At 41.3% G+C, this 20746-nt stretch overlaps 1 protein-coding gene across 3 annotated transcripts in view; it reads left to right on the top strand.

Moving 5' to 3' along the window:
- Positions 1–20746, top strand: part of Sec22a (SEC22 homolog A, vesicle trafficking protein) — a 58478-nt gene that overhangs the window by 17614 nt on the left and 20118 nt on the right. For all 3 annotated transcript variants that reach the window (XM_021209430.2, XM_029544813.1, XM_029544814.1), the window contains exon 5: positions 17057–17172. In XM_021209430.2, the coding sequence (XP_021065089.1) occupies positions 17057–17172 (116 nt within the window). The remainder of the gene's footprint in view (positions 1–17056; positions 17173–20746) is intronic.

Here is a 20746-nt window from a genome sequence, read left to right as displayed (position 1 = left end):
AGAAAGAAAGAAAGAAAGAAAGAAAGAAAGAAAGAAAGAAAGAAAGAAAGAAAGAAAGAAAGAAAGAAAGAAAGAAAGAAAGAAAGAAAGAAAGAAAGCAATGTGTGCGTATGGGAGGATGAAGTGTGTATCAAGTATGTGAAATGTATTTCGTGGGTGTGTGAAGTGCTTATGTCAGGTGTGTGAATGTGATCAGAGGCAGTGCAGAGGTCTGCCTTGGGATGGGGTGTGAGGCCACCTGAGCCACAGTGGTCCCTCCTCCAGCTTGCATCTCTATGGCAACCACAGCCTCGCTCTCAGGCTTCAGCCCCTAGCCCTCCCCGCCTGGTGGTGAAGCGCCTGGAACTGCATCCTCTGCATCTACACCGCATCCCTGTCCTCCTGCGACTGCGTCCTGCCGCAACTGCCTGTGAGCCATTTCCACGTTTCTCCTTTTGGAATGGGGACGAGGGGGCCAGCATGTGTGCGTGGGTGTGCACAGGTGCAGGGATGTGAGAGGTGTGAGGAAGGGGGCGGGTGCAAGAGTGTGTGTGACTGTGCGTCTGTGGGATGTACGTGCAAAGATATGGGTGTAGGGGTTGAGAGCCTATGTGGGAGTGATTTGGCTGATCCGATGTCTGCCAGAGCAGTGGAGCACAACCATCTCCTTCCTGTGGTCTCCACTAGAAGTCAGGTTGGCCCGCTGGCTCTGGTGGAGGGTGGTCATTAGACCTCTGGGGATAGTTGGGGGCAGCAGCTCTGCTGACTTGAGGTGGATGGAAAGGTCCCTAGACCTCAAGGTATGTCGAGAAACCCCTACAGGCCAGTGGCAGCCTGGACATTAGGAAGAATTATGGCTGCTCAGCCTGCACAAACCCCATATTAAGCTGCAAATCCCTATCCTGGGCATAGTAGGGTGGCAGGGGCGCCAGGACAGCTGGACCTCAGCTCTCCCAGTTCATGGTGACTGCAGACCCCCTCCCCGTGGGCTGGCTCCACCTCTGCAGGTCTGGGAGAGCCAGTGGGAGCTGTGCATCTCCACGTTGGCTCAGGGGCAAAAAAAAAAAAAAAAAAACAACACTTTCTTGGCCAAGCTTGGTGACCTACGTTCTAGCCTAAAAAAAAAAAAAAAAAAAAAAAAAAAAAAAAAAAAAAATTGTCTATGAAGCTATTTCTCTTGTTTACTTACCTCCAAGTGCTGTGGTTTATTTATGTTGCATTATATTCTGTGGTGAGCACAAATGTGGAATGCCAGGTGAGAATCAAATGTAAAACTAAGTCTATATATACATCCTATTGTTGTGATGTCAATAAAAGTCAATTCNCAAAAAAAAAAAAAAAAAAAAAAAAGTAGGCTACTGAAGACGTGACTTCTGGAAAGTACTTTCAAATGACAATCTCAGGAGATTTCTTTGTAAACATTTTTAGGAACGTAAAGTACTAAACTGAGAAGTACTTTGCATCCTATCAATGGCCATGCTTAGTCTATGTGTCTTTCTTTAGTACAGCTGTAAAGGTTGTGGTCTTCCCTCCCAAAGAGAGTACTCGGGCCTTAACAGTTGGGACAGGATGGAACTTTTCCTTGGAATGGAAACCTCACTGTTTCATAAAAGTATAGTATGCTGTTATTGGACTACTTAAATTTTCCTGTGGCTTAGGTGATGTCTGCTTTAATGCCTGCCGGTGTGTCTTAGCTTCTGTCATCGCCTTAGCTGAACCATAGCAGTTATGTCCTTTCTATGCTTCTAGCCTGATTTTTTCATCTTCAGTTTCTTAAGACTTTTTTGTCATTTTGACATTGTCCCCTGTGGTGGTTTGAATAAGCTTGGCCCAGGGAGTAGCACTATTAGGAGGTGTGGCCTTGTTAGAGGAAGTCTGTCACTTTGGGGATGGGCTTTGGGACCCTTGTCCTATGTGACTGGAAGTCAGTCTTCTTCCTAGTGACCTTCAGATGAAGATGTAGAACTCTTAACTCCTCTGGCACCATGCCTTCCTGCATGTTGTCATGCACTTGCCTTGATGATAATGGACTGAACCTTTGATCCTGTAAGCCAGCCTGAATTTAATGTTATCTTTTATAAGAGTTGCCTTGGTCATGGTGTCTCCTCATAGCAATAGAAACCCTAAGACAGAAGTTGGTACCAGGGACTGGGGTATTGCCATGATAGGCCCTGCCATTGCTTTTGTTTAGAGAAATGTGCATTTGGGGACTTGGGGAAGTAGTGGGACTTAATGGACCATCCTAGTAGAAATATAGAAGATAGTGGTGCTGAGGATAATTTGAACCGTCTAGACCTGGCCCAAGATGTTTCAGTGGGGGAAAATTTTAGTATGTGGCCTAGAGAGACTGTTATTGTGATATTTTGGTGAAGAATGTGGCTGCTTTTTACTGTTGTCTGAAAAGTCTACCTGAGGCTAAGGTAAAGAGATTTCCAATAAATTGCTTTGACAAAGGAAGTTTTGAAACATTCTAGTATAAATTTTCTTGTGTGGTTACTTAAGTTCACTCTTTGAAAAGCATTTTGATGAAAATGAGAAAGTTGAAAAAGGAAAAATATAAAATGTATAGTTCAAAGAGTAAAGAGGCACCAGGAGATAGAATGGAGCTGAATCCTGTTTTCAAGGAGATAAACAGATTAAAGGAGCGGTGACTTGGGGCAGGATTTCACCCAGCTAAGCTTACTGTTTATGCTTTTGCACCTGAACAAGGAATAGTTATATCTAGATGTTATTATTACCTGGTTATTGTTTCCATTTGGACTTTTAATCTGGAATGAACTACAGTCCAGAAATGGAGTGCCCAGTAGTGATCTAGATCTTGAGACTAGAAGACACAGGGTTTTGATATGGCTCTTGAGAAATGGTGGCCATGAAAAAGCTTCGGCCCAGGCATGGTGGTACAGGCCTTTAATTCCAGGAGACAGAGGCAAGCAGATCTCTTGAGTTCAAGGCCAGCCTGGGACAGATTAAGTTCCAGGTTTTTTAAAAAAAAAAAAAAAAAAAAAAGGCTTAGATCCAGGCATGGTGGTACATGTCTTTAATCCTAGCACTCAGGAAACAGAGCCATGCAGATCTCTGAGTTCAAGGTCAATCTACAGAGCAAGTTCCAGGACAGCCAAACTTAGGCAGTGAAGAAGTTGGAAAACAAAAAGCTGGTGGTAATATAATAGAAAAAGAGGGCCATGTTCCAATTCAAACAAGCAGCAGAACTGGACAGCTTCAACCAAGTGGCTCTGGCTTTAGAGTCAAGAATAGAAGGGACTACTGGGACAGTTGATGCTGGTTAGCTAGAGCTAAGAAATTAGTGATGATTTAGAAGAGACTACCATCACTGAGGTGAGATCTTCTGGGAAGTGTTTTCTGAAAGCACAAAGAAGCTGTGTTCCAAAGATAGCCAAGGTTGTACCTTGTGCTTCAGCTAGACTTGGTAATGTATAAGAATCATCCTGGTGGTACTGGCTTTGACAGCATGAAGGGGTCAATGAGAGCAGCTGAAGCTTGGCACTGTGAGAGGCCATGGAAGGCCATTTGTGAAGGTGTAGCCTCATTTGAAATTGAAGCCTAGGACTGAAGGGGTCATGCAAAGAAAGTTGAGGCTTGACACCATAAAGGGAGCCTATTGGTGAAGCCGCAACAGAAGATTCCAGCGAATTGAGATGTCAGTATCATGGAATGATGATCACTAAGAACAGCAGCAGCAGGGGAGTGGAGTCAACCAGAGCCTAGAGTGCTACAGAGGGCAGAGCAGGAGAAATGACCCAATCTCCTTTGAGGAGCCTAGAAGATAATGTGTGGATGCCAGACATTGGAAAACGAAACTCTGAAAGTGCCTTGGATACCCCAAGATGTTAGAGATGCCAGAGCCTTGGAATACCTGCTAAGGAATGCTGCGAATTGGGAGTGGGACCAACCAAAGAGAAAGAATTGTGTTAGTACTATGTCCAATTTTCTGAGGAACCACCAAACTGATTTCCAGCTTGCAATCCTACCAGTAATGGAGGAATGTTCCTCTTTCTCCACATCCTCGCCAGCATCTGCTGTCACCTGAATTTTTGATCTTAGCCATTCTGACTGGTGTGAAGTGGAATCTCAGGGTTGTTTTGATTTGCATTTCCCTGATGATTAAGGATGTTGAACATTTTTTTAGGTGCTTCTCAGCCATTTGGTGTTCCTCAGTTGAGAATTCTTTATTTAGCTATGTATCCCATTTTTTAATAGGGTTATTTGGTTTTCTGGAGTCTTCTTGAGTTCTTTGTATATATTGGATATTAGCCCCCTATCAGATTTAGGATTTGTAAAGATCTTCCCAATCTGTTGGTTGCCTTTTTGTCTTATTTATAGTGTCCTTTGCCTTACAGAAGCTTTGCAATTTTATGAGATTGTTTTTGATCTTACAGCACAAGCCATTGGTGTTCTGTTCAGGAATTTTTCCCCTGTGCCCATATCTTTGAGGCTCTTCCCCACAGCAGTACCACTCCTGGGCATGTACCCAGAAGATGCTCCAACTTGTAATAAGGACACATGCTCCACTATGTTCATAGCAGCCTTATTTATAATAGCCAGAAGCTGGAAAGAACCCAGATGTCCCTCCACAGAGAAATGGATACAGAAAATGTGATACATTTACACAATGGAGTACTACACAGCTATTAAAAACAATGAATTTATGAAATTCTTAGACAAATGGATGGATCTGGAGGATATCATCCTAAGTGAGGTAACCCAATCACAAAAGAACACACATGATATGCACTCACTGATAAGTGGATATTAGCCCAGAAGCTCAGAATACCCAAAATACAATTCGCAAAACACATGAAACTCGAGAAGGATGACCAAAGTGTGGTTACTTTGATCCTTCTTAGAAGGGGGAACAAAATACCCATGGAAGGAGTTATAGAGACAAAGTTCAGAGCAGAGACAGAAGGAATGACTATCCAGAGACTGTCCCACCTGGGGATCCATCCCATATACAGTTACTAAACCCAGACACTATTGCGGATGCCAACAAGAGCTTGCTGACAGGAGCCTGATAAAACAGTCTCCTGAGAGGCTCTGTCAGTGCCTGACAAATACAGAAGTGGATGCTCACAGTCATACATTGGACGAAGCACAGGGTCTGCAATAGGGGAACTAGAGAAAGAACCCAAGGAGCTGAAGGGGTTTGCAGCCCCATCAGAGGAACAACAATATGAACTAACCAGTAACTCCAGAGCTCCCAGGGACTAAACCACCAATCAAAGAAAACACATGGTGGGACTCATGGCTCTAGCTGCATAGGTAGAGTTGGAGATCTGAAGAGAGCTTTGACATCAGACATGGAGATGCTGAGTTTGGAGTTTGCCAGCTGGGTTTTGGTCTTACTTTGGACCAGTATTTCCTCACTATGATGTTTTGGAATGGTAATGCATATCATGAGATATTGGAGGTATGTGATCTGTTTTTTTTTTATTTTGATTTTATAGCGGATCATAGTTAAATGATTGGATGAATCTCAGAAGAGACTTTGAACTTGTAACATTGTTGAGACTGTTATAGACTATGGGACTTTTGAAGTTGTATTATATTATGGCTAGGTATGGCCTCCATAGACTTGTATTTGAACAGGCCTGTGGTGGACAGGGAGTTGAATGTGGTTTGAATATGCTTGACCCAGGAATGGCACTGTTAGAGGGTGTAGCCTTGGTGGAGGAAGTCTGTCACTTTGGGGTGGGCTTTAAGAGCCTTCTCCTAGTTGCCTAGAAGTCAGTCTTCTTCCTAAGGACTTTCAGATGAAGATGTAGAATTCTGAAATCCTCTGGCACCATGCCTACCTGGATGCTGCCATGCTCCTGCCTTGATAATAATGGAATGAACCTCTGAACCTGTAAGCCAGCCCCAATTGCATGTTGTCCTTATAAAGAGTTGCCTTGGTCATAGTGTATCTTCATAGCAATGGAAACCCTAAGATATTCCCTTTCCCCATACATGCTTTAATTTAGTTTGTTAGTATTCTTTAAATGTGGACTGAACATGATACTTCATATATGATTTGATTATACAAAATGAGAGAAGGGGAAATATTTTACTTAAATAATTCAAGTCAGTCACTAAACAAATGAATAAAGACGAAAAATAAACTGATGTTAGAATTTCAAAGGAAAGAATAGGTCATTCCATTTCTATGTTGCTTTTTCTGTAGCTAACCTTAAGGATACTTCCAGAAAAGTGTTAGGATAAGTGCGTGGATTCAGAGAGGCTGCATAACAGACTCAGCATCTGAGAATTCTGTGCTGTGCACCAGCAGTGAGCAGGCTGAAGACGAAGTGGAAATCCCATATATTGAAAACTAACAAAATAATTTTTGAAAAAAGTTAAGGAAGACAAAAATGAATGGAAAGCAGATCCACGTTTATAGATGAGCAGACAATCTTGTTAAGATGGCTGTACTACCAAATAGAGGGAGACTCGGCATGCTGTCAGCCGGGCTTTTAAAATAGAGATTGATGAGCTGATTCTAAGATTTGTATAAAATACAGAAAGTATATATGTGTGTGCAAACTAAAAAACCTTGGAAAAGCTGAAAGACTGAAACCTCTAAACATATTGCAACGTTATAGTAATCAGTATGTGGCAGTTCTGCTGGAAGGCTAGACCTGTGGATCAGGGTCGTAGAATAGAGAGGACAGAAGTAAACTCTTGCAGCGTGGCCAGTTCATTCTTGACATGGATTCCAGAATAGCGGGAGAAGATCTTGCAGTGTTGGGACAGAGAGGTCCCATGTGCAAAAGAAAGAAGTTAGACTGCTGCATAGCCATAAGCATACAATTAACTCAGCTTTTACTGTAAATTCTTAGTTGAAAACACATGTGTGACTCTTTTTGATATTCTATTAGGTTTGTCAGATTTGATTTTATAAAGCTCACTGCAAAAAATACAAAATGTGGGGGCTGGTGAGATGGCTCAGAGGGTAAGAGCACCCGACTGTTCTTCCGAAGGTCCAGAGTTCAAATCCCAGCAACCACATCATGGCTCATAAACATCTGTAACAAGATCTGACTCCCTCTTCTGGAGTGTCTGAAGATAGCTACAGTGTACTTACATATAATAAATAAATAAATAAATAAATAAATAAATAAATAAATAAATAAATAAATCTTTAAAAAAAAAAACCAAAATGTACAAGATGGAATTTAAAACTTACTCTTCTATGAAAAAGACAAGAGTACAAAGACAAGCTGCCGGGCGTGGTGGTGCACACCTTTAATCCCAGCATTTGGGAGGCAGAGGCAGGTGGATTTCTGAGTTCAAGGTCAGCCTGGTCTACAGAGTGAGTTCCAGGATAGCCAGGGCTACACAGAGAAACCCTGTCTTGAAAAACCAAAAAAAAAAAAAGACAAGCCACAGAATGAGAGGAAATATTTACAAGTCATATATGTACAAGAGATGAATATTTAAGTAACTTGTAAAAAGAAAGCATTGAATATACTATTTTATTTTCTTGGTACAAAACTAGTCAGAATGGGACTAGAGAGAGGCCAACATTTAAGAGCACTGACTACACTTCAGAAGGCCTGGACTTGATCCCCAGCAACCACACGATGGCTCACAACCATCTGTAACTCTAGCTCCCAGTGGATATGATCCTTGGGTACCAGGCATATAAATGGCACACAGACAAACATGCAGACAAAACATGTGTACACATAACTTTCATTTAAGTTAAAATATGTTTGTTTAGTATATATTCAAAGGGCTCAAGCAGACTTAATTTAAAAGACAGCCCCACAGCCTCCGATACCGTCTACACAGACTCTGAGGGGAGGACAGGCCATCTGAGACGGTCAGGTGCTCTGACTGCATTGTTCATACAGCGTTTCAAATTTGTTTTCTGGCAAATTACATTGTTGTAAAACAAATCTCTCAATTCTATGATAAAGTCTACATGACCATGATGTGTTATGCTTTTTATATGCTATCAGGTCCAATTTGCTAAAGTTTTGCTGATAGTTTATAGTGTCTTAATGAAGGAATTGATTTCTAGTTTTCCTTTTTTATAATGGCCATGTTTGGTTTTTCTATCTGTGCACAGCTGACGTGAGAAAGTACCCTGGAGGGTTTTCCCGCCTCCTCTACATTTTGGGGAAATGTTTTGTAGGACATAGCAATAAATCCTCAAATACTTTTGTCTGGGGAAGATTTAAATCCGCTCTTTCCTAGGGCCAGGGCTGCTCAGCTTTTCTGATTCTTCTTAGTGAGCCTTTGTAGCTTTTTTTTTTTTTTTAATAGAATCTGTTTTGTTTTTTTTTTTCAGTTTTTGGATTTTTGGTGTACAATACATATTTTTTACACCCTTATTTTCAATAGAATTACAATTATGTCTTTCTCATTACTGATATTAGTAATTTTTTTCTTTTGCTCTTTTCTCCTAATGTATAAAAATTGATCACTTTTATTGATTTCCTTAGGAATTTTACTTTTATTGATGTTTTATTTTCTATTTTATTAACATGTTCTGCTTATTGCTTCCCATTTTCTGCTTACCTTGGGTTTCTGTGCTTTTATTTTCTGAGATTTGGAGCAGTTTGAGATCTTCTTTTCTATTATGAGCACTTGCTGTTCCATATGTCAGTCTCAGTAGCAGTTTAGCTACATCCTATAGATTTTAGCATACTGCATTGTCCTTTCAGACTGCTTAAAATACTTTTAAAATTCCCTGTTGATTTCTCTTTATATTCTTGAGTTATCTAGAAAAGTATTATGTAGTTTTATTTAGGCATTTTCAAGTGTCTATTGATTTTTAATTCCATTGTGTTCAGAGGACAAATTTTATTTGACTTGAATATTTTTAAATTTATGTAGACTTGATATTTTCCCAAGAAAATAGCCTGTCTTAGTTATTCTTTTCTGCTTATTTTAATAAGCGCTCTGGTTCCTGCTGTTGGTTTGTGGCCCTTTAAAACTCCATTAAGAGTCACTTAGATCCTGGTGCCTGAGATTGGGGAAATCTGTCTTTTTTGATTTGCTGTCTGCTTCAACCATTCTCTGAGAGATAGGTATTGTAATTTCTGCACTTCTGAATTTATATCTTTCTCATTTTAGGGTGATGAGTTTTGATATTATGTATTTTTTTTCAGATTTAATTCTTTGCTTATGTGTATGTGTGTTTTGCCTGCATGAATGTCTGTGCACCACATGTATGTTTGTTGTCTACAGAGAGGAGTTTTGGATTCCTTAGATCTGGAGTCATTGATGGTTGTGAGCCCCCTCTCCAGCCCCCTGTATTATGTATTTCAGAGCGTGTGATTTGTTCTCTTGATGCATTGGTTCTTTCATCATTTTAAAGTTCTTTGTACCTAGAGATATATTAAACTTTGAAATCTTTATAATATAGATACTATATTAAAATTAATATTAGTAGTAGACCTGTTGTCTTTCTCTTTGTGTCCTTATGGTTAAATGGTGTTTTAATGCCCTTTTATTGGAACCCTAAAGGTCCAGTGAGGAGCATCAGGTATGTGAAGGGCATTAGAATCTTTAACTTCATGTTTGTATTTGATGCTGTCTTCACCCAGCAGGATATTAGTCACCTTGGTGCAGCCATCACTTTCTACAGTGACTGGTGAGATGTTTATTTGTTCATTGCTCTTTGTTTTGACTTATTTTTCCTACCTAAGGCAACACTTTCACATATTTGATAAATTTGAGAAGCACATCAGGAAATGCTATACCCTTCTTTTTCCCAATAACCTTCTGGTCTACCTGGATGAGAGTTGGGCTTATATAAGTCACAGTGAAGAAATAACTTTAAACCAGTCTAATAGATTAATAAGCCAGCCTGGTGGACTGTTTTCAGTCATCATTTAACCAGAAGTACTTCTATGGTTTTGTGTATCTGCATGGTCTTAGAGACCTCATTTTAATGATCATATTAACTTACGAGCTCAGGTTTTATCTTAGGCTATGCCAGAGCACACTGGCTGAATATTATTGCTTGTGGCTGCAACATATTTATATTTTCTTTAAATAATTGCTCTGCAGTGAGTCCTCATGTTTTTAGTAATATGTGTAATTGTCCTCTTTTAGACCTTCTTTAGAGGTCAACACATGTGGAACTTGCTTGCTTTTAGGATGATAAAAGTCTTTTCTCCCGTTCCCTTAGTGTCAGTGCAAGTGAGGCTGGGTGGTTTAGCAATGTGTAGCTAGCATGCTACATATAGTTGTGGGTGGGAGGATTGTTAGTCTATTTGATTAAACAAAAATAAAATAGGTGCATAGGAACAGTTTTAAAGTCCAAAGAGACTTGCAGCTGCCCCAGCCTTCTCTGTGGATGGATCACAGCAACACATTCAGAAGCTGTTAGGTCTGGAACTTTAACACTCCCTCTTCAGCCTGTCATGCCTGTGGCCAGCACTGGTAGTATTTAAGGTTTTAAAGGCAAAAGTCCAAAATAGGGGGAAGGAAGGGGCTAGCAAAAAAACAAACAAGCAATCAAAACTCCCCATTTGCCTTAAAGTTCAGGGAAAAAAAAAATAATGGAGACTTAACTTAGTCACTCTGATAGTAAGCAACATGCCTCTATGAATTCCATCCAGATCTGTACTATGAAAAATAAAAAAAATTAAAAAAAAAAAAAAGAAAGGAAAGGAAAGAAATAAATGGAAGGAAGGAAAAGAAAAAAAGACTCAACTGAGTCATGTTTTCTATATTTACTTAAAAATTAAAGATTTGGGGCACTAACTCGGCGTAAGAGCTAAGGGATAGTATTAAACAAGACCAAGTCTAACAGAGATCCAAGCAGGGATGGTAAATGGAAAACAGCATTTTGGTTTGTTGTTTTAATTTAATTCTACTACTTTTTAAAAATGCGTATGGGTGTTTTATGTACATATATGTTTGTGTTTCTCATGTATGCCTGATGTGTGAGGAGGCCAGAAGAGAGTGTTGGAGCTTCGGGAACTGTAGTTACAGATCATGTGAGTTGCCATGTGGGTACATGGTGGGAATTAAACCTTAATCCCCTGCAAGAGCAGCCAGTTCTTAACCCCTGAGCCGTATCTCCTGCCCAGAAATCACTGTTTAATTGGGATCGCCACCATGGGTTTTAAGCCTCAGATGGTAACACTAGTCATAGCTGTTACCTCGGGGCATTAGTCTTGGTAGTGTTTGGATGGAGAAGCTCCATGACCTCCAAGTCTCCATTGGCCTGCTCTCCTCTAAGAATTCTGATGCTGTGGGTCCAGCAGTAGCCCTAGCTTAGGATATCTGCCCTTTAATATATACTCAGGATTTAGGGTAATAGTCTTAATTTGAGGTGGGCTTCCAACTTGACCTACCAAAAGGTAGACTGTTAGAAATTCTATGTACTACTGACTTCTAGAAGTTCTCTCTGAACTTAAATTCCGTTGACATGCTGAATCATTATACACCAGACACTAGAGGCAAGTGAGAAGAAGCTGGAATTGTTTTAATAAAGAATGACTTAAAACTAGAGCTTACTTTAAAATTAACCTTAAAATTATTTTAATTCAGACTAAGTCTACATAATATTTTCTGTAGTCCTCAAGATAAAATATAGCTGGGTTTTTTTGTTTGTTTGTTTGTTTTGTGGGGGAGCGAGAACCTCTAAAATTATATGGTTTTCAAGCTTTCCTCCTACTTTGTTACAGTACTTTAAAGTCACTTTAAAAACAGTTCTTGACTTTTCTTTGAAAACCTTTGATCCTTTCTTCCTATGGTCTGCATGAATATTGTTTTCTTGCCCATAATTATTTATTGAAATATGACTATGATGGAGTGAGTTGATGGAGTGAGTGGGTCTTGTTAAATGGAGTAGTAAATCCTGCCTTTTCTTTGTCTTTTTAAATGTTTTATTATGGAAATTTTCAGATATAAATGTATAAATATTGGGAGCAGCGTTTCTGGATCAGAGGATTAGTTGCATGCTTAAATCTTTAAGGAACTGATAGTTTTTGAAGTATTTATATCATCTTACACAATAATTGTTATAACTTAGAAAGGAGCTGACACAAAAGAATCCTTCAGAATGAGCTTTATTAGAAGAGCCTCACAGCCATGGTCAGCCGTAATGCAACCTTGAGGTGGAGTGGGGTGGGGCGGGGAGGCTGATTTCCCTTTAAATCCTGAGAGGAGTTTCCTTAGGAGAGATGACTGCTGTGTATAACGTGACCAGGGTCCTGAAGGGAGAAATGCACTCTTCTGTTCCAAGAGCAACTTTCTGAGTCTTGGAGGTTTTTAGGAAAGGGGGTAAGCTTCAGACCACATGACCTAGCTGGGCCTGGGCTAAGTGGCAAGTGTTATTGGGAGCAGGCACTAGATAGGACCGTAAACTTACTTCACAACTGGAAGGAAAAGGCTGCAAGGCTATAACATAGCTTGCTTTCTTGTCAGTTCTCTGTCCTTGGGTGCTGCATGACCTGGTTTCTAGGAGAGAGGCAGCTCAAGGGTCTTTGAGCTTGCAGCAGACCACTACTCCACACCCATATCGTTATTTAATATTACTGACCTTTTAAAATTTATATTCTGATTCTACTTTTTCTTTTTCTTTCACTTTGGTTTTTCAAGACAGGGTTTCTCTGTGTAGCCCTGGCTGTCCTGGAACTCACTCTGTAGACCAGGCTGGCCTCAAACTCAGAAATCCTCCTGCCTCTGCCTTCCAAGTGCTGGAATTAAAGGTGTATGCCACCATTGCATGCCCACCATTTTTCTTTTTAAAAAGTGATAAAATTCCTTCAGTTTCTGACATCTCTGTAGTCTTCATCTGTTTTGAAAGTTTTGTAGACAACTCATCAGTTGGCAGAAAATATTCTATTTTGGCCAAATCTTTTCTGTGAATTGCTATGCTAAATATTGTGGAGGCATTTTATAAAGATAGCAAACACTTTCAAGATGGGAATTAAGAGTTATTATCTAATAAAGGAATTACAAGGCGATGAGGAATTGTAGAGAGTAGATACCTGCAATGCTAGCAATCAGGAGTCCGAGTCAGAGGAATGAGAAGTTTTCCGCTAGCTTGAACCGCATGGTGAAAACCTGTCTCAAAGAAAGGTGGGGGCAGGGGAGGGAAAGGAAAGAAATTTAGTATCATATGTTGTATTTAGGGAGTGCCTATGTCTATGTAAAGGGAGCTGTCCTGAAGTGTCCTTATCTTGTGAGCCTGTTCCTCCAGATGTTGTGCTTCCTCAACGACCGCACCTTGTGCACTCTGTCTGATGTGGGGCAGAGGAGCACAACACCCGCACCTTGTGCTCTCTGTCTGACGTGGGGCAGAGGTGCTGTGGTTTAGTGCACTGTCTTTTTGGACTAGTGATGGCTGCCCTGGTTTCCCCTTTTCTTTTATGTTTTAGCCTCCCTGACCCACCTCACTATACTTATGTTCAGGTCTTCCTTTTCCTATACACGTGTGTGAAGAGAATGACGCTCTCAACCTTGTTCTGTGTAAACCTTCTGTATGCCTGATGTAACTGCAGACACATACCTGGGCGCTTCCTCAGCATTACCAGGTACTTGACTTCTTCTTCTTCTTCTTCTTTTTTATATCTGCAACAAAGGCCTTTCTTTGTCATCTTTTTTTTATTAGATATTTTCTTTATTTATATTTCAAATGTTATCCCCTTTCCTGGTTTCTCCTCCAAAGACCCCCAATCCCCTCCCCCCTCCCCCTGCTCCCTAACCCACCCACTCCTGCTTCCTGGCCCTGGCATTCCCCTATACTGGGGCATAGAACCTTGCTTGACAGGACCAAGAGCCTCTCCTCCCATTGATGACTGACTATTGTAGGCCATCCTCTGCTACATATGCAGCTAGAGCCATGAGTCCCACCATGTGTAGTCTTTGGTGGTTTAGTCCCTGAGAGCTCTGGTTAGTTCATATTGTTGTTCCTCCTGTGGGGCTGCAAACCCCTTCAGCTCCTTGGGTTCTTTCTCTAGCTCCTTCATTGGGGACCCTATGCTCAGTCCAATGGATGGCTGTGAGCATCCACTTCTGTATTAGTCAGGCACTGGCAGAGTCTCTCAGGAGAGAGCTATATCAGGCTTCTGTCAGCAAGCTCTTGTTGGCTTCTGCCATAGTGTCTGGAGTGTCTGGGTTTGGTGGTTGTTTATGGGATGGATCCCCAGGTGGGACAGTTTCTGGATGGTCATTCCTTCAGTCTCTGCTCTGAACTTTGTCTCTGTAGCTCCTTCCATGGGTGTTTTGTTTCCCCTTATAAGAAGATTTGAAGTATCCATGCTTTGGTCTTCCTTCTTCTTGAGTTTCATGTGTTTTGCAAATTTTATCTTGGGGTACTTCACTTCTTAAAGTCTGAACTTCATCTCCCCGTCCCTCCTGAAGCTGCCTTATAGCATCAATGAGCATCTCTTGGACAATAGATTGGATACTGTTTAATTTTTATATGCAGATGTTTCCTGGCCCGTCTGTAGGTACCATTAGCTACGTATTCCTTCTGGAAGCCCCCGCCCCCCCCAAGTTGTCTTTGGTTATCTGCATATATCTTATTCTCTCACATCTGTCTTCCCCAATTTGTGGCAGTAGCAAAATGAAAAAAAGGTTCAGGAGATGCTGCAACCTGGCTTGATGATATTCCTGCATGGCCCTCATTCATTATAGAGTAGGTATACCCTCTACCTACTAGTACCTGCCATGGTGCCAAACTGAAGTGGGCTGCAAACTGCTTGCTGTACAGCATATCTAGACTCTGTTTCACTGAAGTAACGAATAGCACACAGAATAATACTTTATCATGTGGTTAAATATCTTGTTTGCTTATCAAACTGGGAAATTGCCTTCTGTGGTCCATTTGCAGAATGAAGTTTGCTTGAAAACTCTTCTTAGAAAACAAGCCACAGGTCCCAGGAAAGGGATGAGGATAAAGCAGGGAAATGAACACATTAGAACTTGTTGCCCACAGTAAACTGGCCCAGCGCCAGCCTGCCTTTGTGCATGGTGCTTGCCTTATCTTCATTAAAAGAGGCTTAGCGCTTGCTTTTACCTTTTAAAAATATCTTTGGTCATTTTGAAATGATCAATTCATAAATGGTATACTTTTATTATAAAATACATGTTCTAAGGCCAAAAGGCAAGTGTTAGGAAATTAATAATTTAAATTAGCTTGTTCATTTCTTAACTATATTGCCATCAACACGTGAAAGTGGTAGCGATTTTGTTTTGAACATCCCTTACTTGACCGGGTAAAGCTAGAAGTTTCACTGTTTGCGTTTTGGTATTTTTGTTGTTGTTGTTTTCGTTGTTTCATATGGAAGTGTGATTTGATAATTATTCAGTTGTTAGTTGTTTTTTGTTTTTTGTTTTTTGGTTTTTTGTTTGTTTGTTTGTTTTTTCGAGACAGGGTTTCTCTGTGTAGCCCTGGCTGACCTGGAACTCACTTTGTAGACCAGGCTGGCCTTGAACTCAGAAATCCGCCTGCCTCTGCCTCCCGAGTGCTGGGATTAAAGGCATGCACCAGTTAGTTGGTTTTATTTCTAAATCCCATTTGCTTTTTCTGAGGGAGGACCAAGGACAGAGATACTGATCAACAGGACTAGTTATAACTTTCTCAACTGCTGAAATGCCATGGGATCTGTACTGTACAGCGACATTTGATTTTCTATTTTCATAGTAGAGTCTAAAGGGAATTTATTGAAAGACCAGACATGGGCACAGAAGAAATTATGAAATGCTATTCTAGATTAGTAGTTTCTGCTGAACCTGAAGAATCCTCCATGAGATGTGGGTTTTGGGGTTTTTTTATTAACTCTTTGGGGAATCTTTTCTGCTATGATGGCCAAATATAATTTGCAAAGACCTGAGCTTTTCCTTTATTAACTTTCTGCCTCATTAACTTCATTGTTGGGCTTTTACACTTCAGTGGTTTAAATAAAGTAATAAAAATGTGGTTCTGTTGTTCTCTCTTTGCCAGTGTCCCTTTTGAAGTCTACTGATTATGTATTTAGTTGTGTTTTCATTTAGGCACAATTATAAAGCCTAATAACTATAAAATGATCATGAAGGGAAGTGATTGTATAACAGAAGTTTGCTCTGTTGAAGCCTGAAAATGAAAGAATGCCTTTATAAAAATGAAATGATCAATATTAGCTGGTGTGGTTTTGGTTTGGGCTTGTTTTAGTAACTTTTCTTCAAAAGACCAAAGGGGACCAGTCTTTGCAGCTGTAAGACTGCATCCTATTGACAAGTTTGGGGTGGTGACTAAATGGGGGCTTTCACATATAGCCAGCAGTGTTCATAGCCTTTAGTCCCAGATAAGTGGCCTTTGCTAAAAGCAAGCTATGATTATCCTTAAAAGTGTTTTCTGGGACTGGTGAGATGGCTCAGTGGGTAAGAGCACCCGACTGCTCTTCCGAAGGTCCAGAGTTCAAATCCCAGCAACCACATGGTGGCTCATAACCATCCATAACAAGATCTGACGCCCTTCTGGAGTGTCTGAAGACAGCTACAGTGTACTTACATATAATAAATAAATAAATCTTAAAAAAAAAAATGTTTAAAAAAAAGTTTTTTCTAAACATTTTCAGAAAACACAGGAGTTTTGTATTTATTCTCCAAGCAAAGTCATCCTTTGCAAATACTTGTACCATATTGTAAATTGTACATATATTTGGGCAGTAGTTTTGGTTTTTTGTTTTCTAAGTGATTTACTGATAGATGCCAGTACTCTATAGCACCCTTGTACCTCAAATAGAAGTTAGAGGTATCTACTAAAATGTACAAAAGCAATGTTAGTTCCATTTGACTTTTAGAATGGGACTTTTTATATCACCAAACATTTTGCATTTTAGAAAAATATTTAAGCTTGATATTGTGGCACACAATTTTAATCTACCGCAGAGAAGCATTAAATCCCTGAGAAGCCATCCTGGTCTACAGATCAAGTTCCAGGACAGCCAGTGCTACACAGAGAACCTTTGCCTACACACATTGTTTAATTACTGTTTACTTTCTAAGATACATTGTTTAAAGTTATTTACATTTGACTCATTTAAGTTGAGCAATGACTTTCCACATAAACTCAGCTAATAAGAGATACTGGTATTCATTTCTAACCATTCCTTTTCTTTTTCAGCCCATCAGCGACTAGAACCAGCAACTCTGTCAGGGATTGTGGCGTTTATCCTTAGTCTTTTATGTGGAGCTCTGAATTTAATTCGAGGCTTTCATGCCATAGAAAGCCTCCTGCAGGTACTGTGCTATTTTTGCAGTTTCTGGTGACTGGGCCTATTCACTTGACTTGTTACAGAAGTGATTTGAATTAGATTAGGTCTTAGTGTAATCTAAGTGCAAGTTCCAAGTCTGTTCTTATACCAGACCTTCTCTACTTTCTTCAAAATCAAAAGCCTGACCTCAGAGGCCATCCTTGTGGGCATGCCTGGAATCTTGGCCCTTGGGAGGCTGAAGCAGGAGGTGTACAGACTTAAGGCCAGCTGAAACCACATAGTGAGTTCCAGGCCACCTTGGTTATACAGTAAGACCCTGTCTCAAACCCACAAACACACCCTCCTCCCCCCAGAGTATTTCTAGTTGGCACGTTCCTTTATTACCCATTCTCTTGGAGGCATTGGTAACAGGCACTGTGGGAGCATCAAGCTTTGTAGCATGGACCCTGAATTCTCACAGCTCAAAGTGGAATTAGATAGGTAGGCAGAGGAGTTTAGGTGTAATAACTTAAGTTCTTAGAGCCAGGAGGGAGAAGTTCCTGTGATTCAGGAGAGCTGAGGAGAGAGGCTGAGCTGGTTTTAGAAGGAACAAGAAGGCAGAGAAAGGTGAGAGCAGGAAGGTAGTTTGTATGGACACAACTTGTTTCAGGAGGCTCTGCTGCTGTTCCTTTTAACCTTTTAAAACCTGAGTTGGTGATTGGATATGGGATGGGTCCCCAGGTGGGGCAGTCTCTGGATGGTCATTCCTTCGGTCTGTGCTCCACACTTTGTCTCTGTAACTCCTTCTTTGGGTGTTTTGTTCCCCCTTGTAAGAAGGATCGAAGTATCCACACTTTGGTCTTCCTTCTTCTTGAGTTTCATGTGGTTTGTGAATTGTATCTTGGGTGTTCTGAACTTCTGGGCTAATCTCTAGTTATCAGTGAGTGCATATCATTTTGTGATTGGGTTACCTCACTTAGGATGATATTCTCCAGATCCATCCATTTGTCTAAGAATTTCATTAATTCATTGTTTTTTATTGTGGATGCTAGCAAGTGCTTGCTGACAGGAGCCTGATATAGCTCTCTCCTGAGAGGCTCTGCCAGTGCCTGACAAATACAGAAGTGGATGCTCAACAGTCATCCATTGGACTGAGCATAGGGTTCCCAATGAAGGAGCTAGAGAAAGGACCTAAGGGGCTGAAGGGGTTTGCAGCCCCATAGGAGGAACAACAGTATGAACTAACCAGTACCCCCCCAGAGCTCCCAGGGACTAAACCACCAAAGAGTACACATGGTGGGACTCATGGAAGCAGGAGTGGGTGGGTTGGTGAGCAGGGGGAGGGGGAAGGGGAAGGTGAAGAGGTTTTCGGAGGGAAAAACAGGAAAGGGGATTTTTATGTTTTGGGCCGATAAACCAAACAGTAGACCACGCCAAGGTGATTCCATGTGAGAAAGGTTTATTAAGCAGGGATGGAGTGGGGCGGCAAAGCAAGTAGAAGAGCAGAGAAGAGGAGAGAGAAAGAGGAGAAGGAGAAAGAGAAGAGAAGGAGGGGGGAAGAGAAGAAGAGAAGAGAGCAAGGAGGGGGTGATCCCCTAATTTATACAGAGAATGACGTCACACCAGTGAGGGTGGGAACTGAGCCAGGTGAGTTGTGGGATTGAGGGTTGTTGTCCTGGCAACGCAAGTCTAGGGCCAGGCCTTGGAGTGCCCTGGTGTTAACATTCCTCCCTTCTTGTTATTATAAAAAGAAGAAGAGAAAGGGAGAAGGGAAACCAATGGTGAAGAGGGAATAGGGGTGTCCTGTCTCTTAAGCTACTTCCTGCTGTTTAGGGGCATAGTCACTTTTCAGGGTATATCTGGTCTTCACCATCAGAGTTTGTATGGCAATTGCCTGAATCAGGTTCTCCTATGGACGGTGATTCTTTTGTGGGCAGCNGCTGGTAATCCTGTAACAGGAGCTGAATAACAGCTTGGTTAGAAATTTCTGTACTTGTCACTGAAGGAATGTAGAGACAAGATTAATAAGACAAGGGGCGATTGAGACATATTGTCTCTGGATGTGGATGGTACTTACTGGGAACTGGACTGAGTTATGTGGTAAAGCTTACCAGCAACTCCTATTTCCACCTGGGATCCCATGGGTCTCAAAAGTAGAGGAGTATCTTGCGGAATCAATAGAAGAAGTGATTAATCTGTGTCCCTAGCATGTGTATCTCACAAGACCAGTATGGGCAGCCCCCATACACGTCTGACCATTTTCTGCAATAATCTTTTGTCTGGTCAAAGAGAAAACAGGTATAAAGGTCATAATATGCAGATGGAGTAACAGATATAGGGACGATGGCAATCTGGATCTGTTCCTGGCACCCAGCTATGGAGCAGTTTTTCGATCCTGTTTGGAAAGTCTGCTTGTTGTCAGCAGGCATTTTTTAAACTTCGAATCTCCAGATGTAAGGACTACCCTTGATGGAAATGAACAGCAGGGAAACCATGAAAAAGCCACAACTAATCNGGTGTCTCATCTAGCGAGGTTGGGTTTGGCTGTCGGAGTAAAGCCTCATTTTCTAGGATGAGACAAGTCCGGTGGTCTTGATGTCTTCCGGAACTTAATGGAGCACGGACCTGTTAGGGTTATGTGTATGAAGAGGAATCATCTTTAGGTGGGGGAATGAAGGGTTTCAGATGAGACTGGTGGACCCAATGAGAGAGTCTCTTGAGCTTAGCAGCTATAGGAGTTACAAGGATTACCTTAAAAGGACCCTGCCACCTTGGAGAGAGAGGTGAAGGTTGATGACCTGGAGGAGATAAAAGGACTTGGTCTCCAATATTATCAGGTAATGGGCAGGAAGCAGAGTGTGGTCGAGGTAGGTGACGGTCAGCAAAGTTCTATAGGAGAGAGCGAAGATGAGAGAGTAATAGAGTAAGCAAATGATCTGGAAGGGAAAGCGCTTGGGCAAGAAGCCAGGCGTTAGGACTGGACGTCCATACATGAGTTCAAAAGGTGAGATGAGGAGAGGTCGCTTGGGGAGAGCTCGCAGTCTGAAAAGAGCAGGGGCAGGAGCTTTACCCAGTCAAGATAAAGCTCCTGTGACAGGTTATGAGAAGAGATGATCTAAAGGTTAGTTTTTGACAGGTATGCCACAGATGCAAAAGAAGGTCCTATTTGGTGACCCAAGGCTCCAAGGGCAAATCCCTCCTTTTCTGTTACATAGAGGGAAAAGGACGAGTCAGGTCAGGAAGATGTAAAGCTGGGGCCCTAAGGAGGGCCTGTTGGAGCCTTTGAAAGGGCTTGGTAACCGATTTTAAAAGAGGTTCGTGGGCGGGGCCTGATGCTGCTTCATATAGAGGGCAGGAAAGAAGGGAAAAGGAAGGGACCCACGAACATAAAAAACTGTCTATTCCTAGAAAGGACAAAATTTCTTCTTTTGTCAACAGAACAGTTAGAGACTGAATCAGCTATTAGCCTTATGGGTTGGGGTGATTGTTAGTCCCAAATAGGTAACCTGAGAAGTGGACAGTTGGACTTTAGAGGGTACAGAAGCCAAGGCCTGTCCAAATTGGTGTGGGCTATCCCGGAATCCCTGAAGTAAGATAGTCCGGGTCAGTTGGGTAGAAAA

This window comes from Mus pahari, chromosome 12 (genome assembly GCF_900095145.1).
Source record: "Mus pahari chromosome 12, PAHARI_EIJ_v1.1, whole genome shotgun sequence".
Classification (NCBI taxonomy): Eukaryota; Metazoa; Chordata; class Mammalia; order Rodentia; family Muridae; genus Mus; species Mus pahari.
This window is presented reverse-complemented; position numbering and strand designations above follow the sequence as displayed.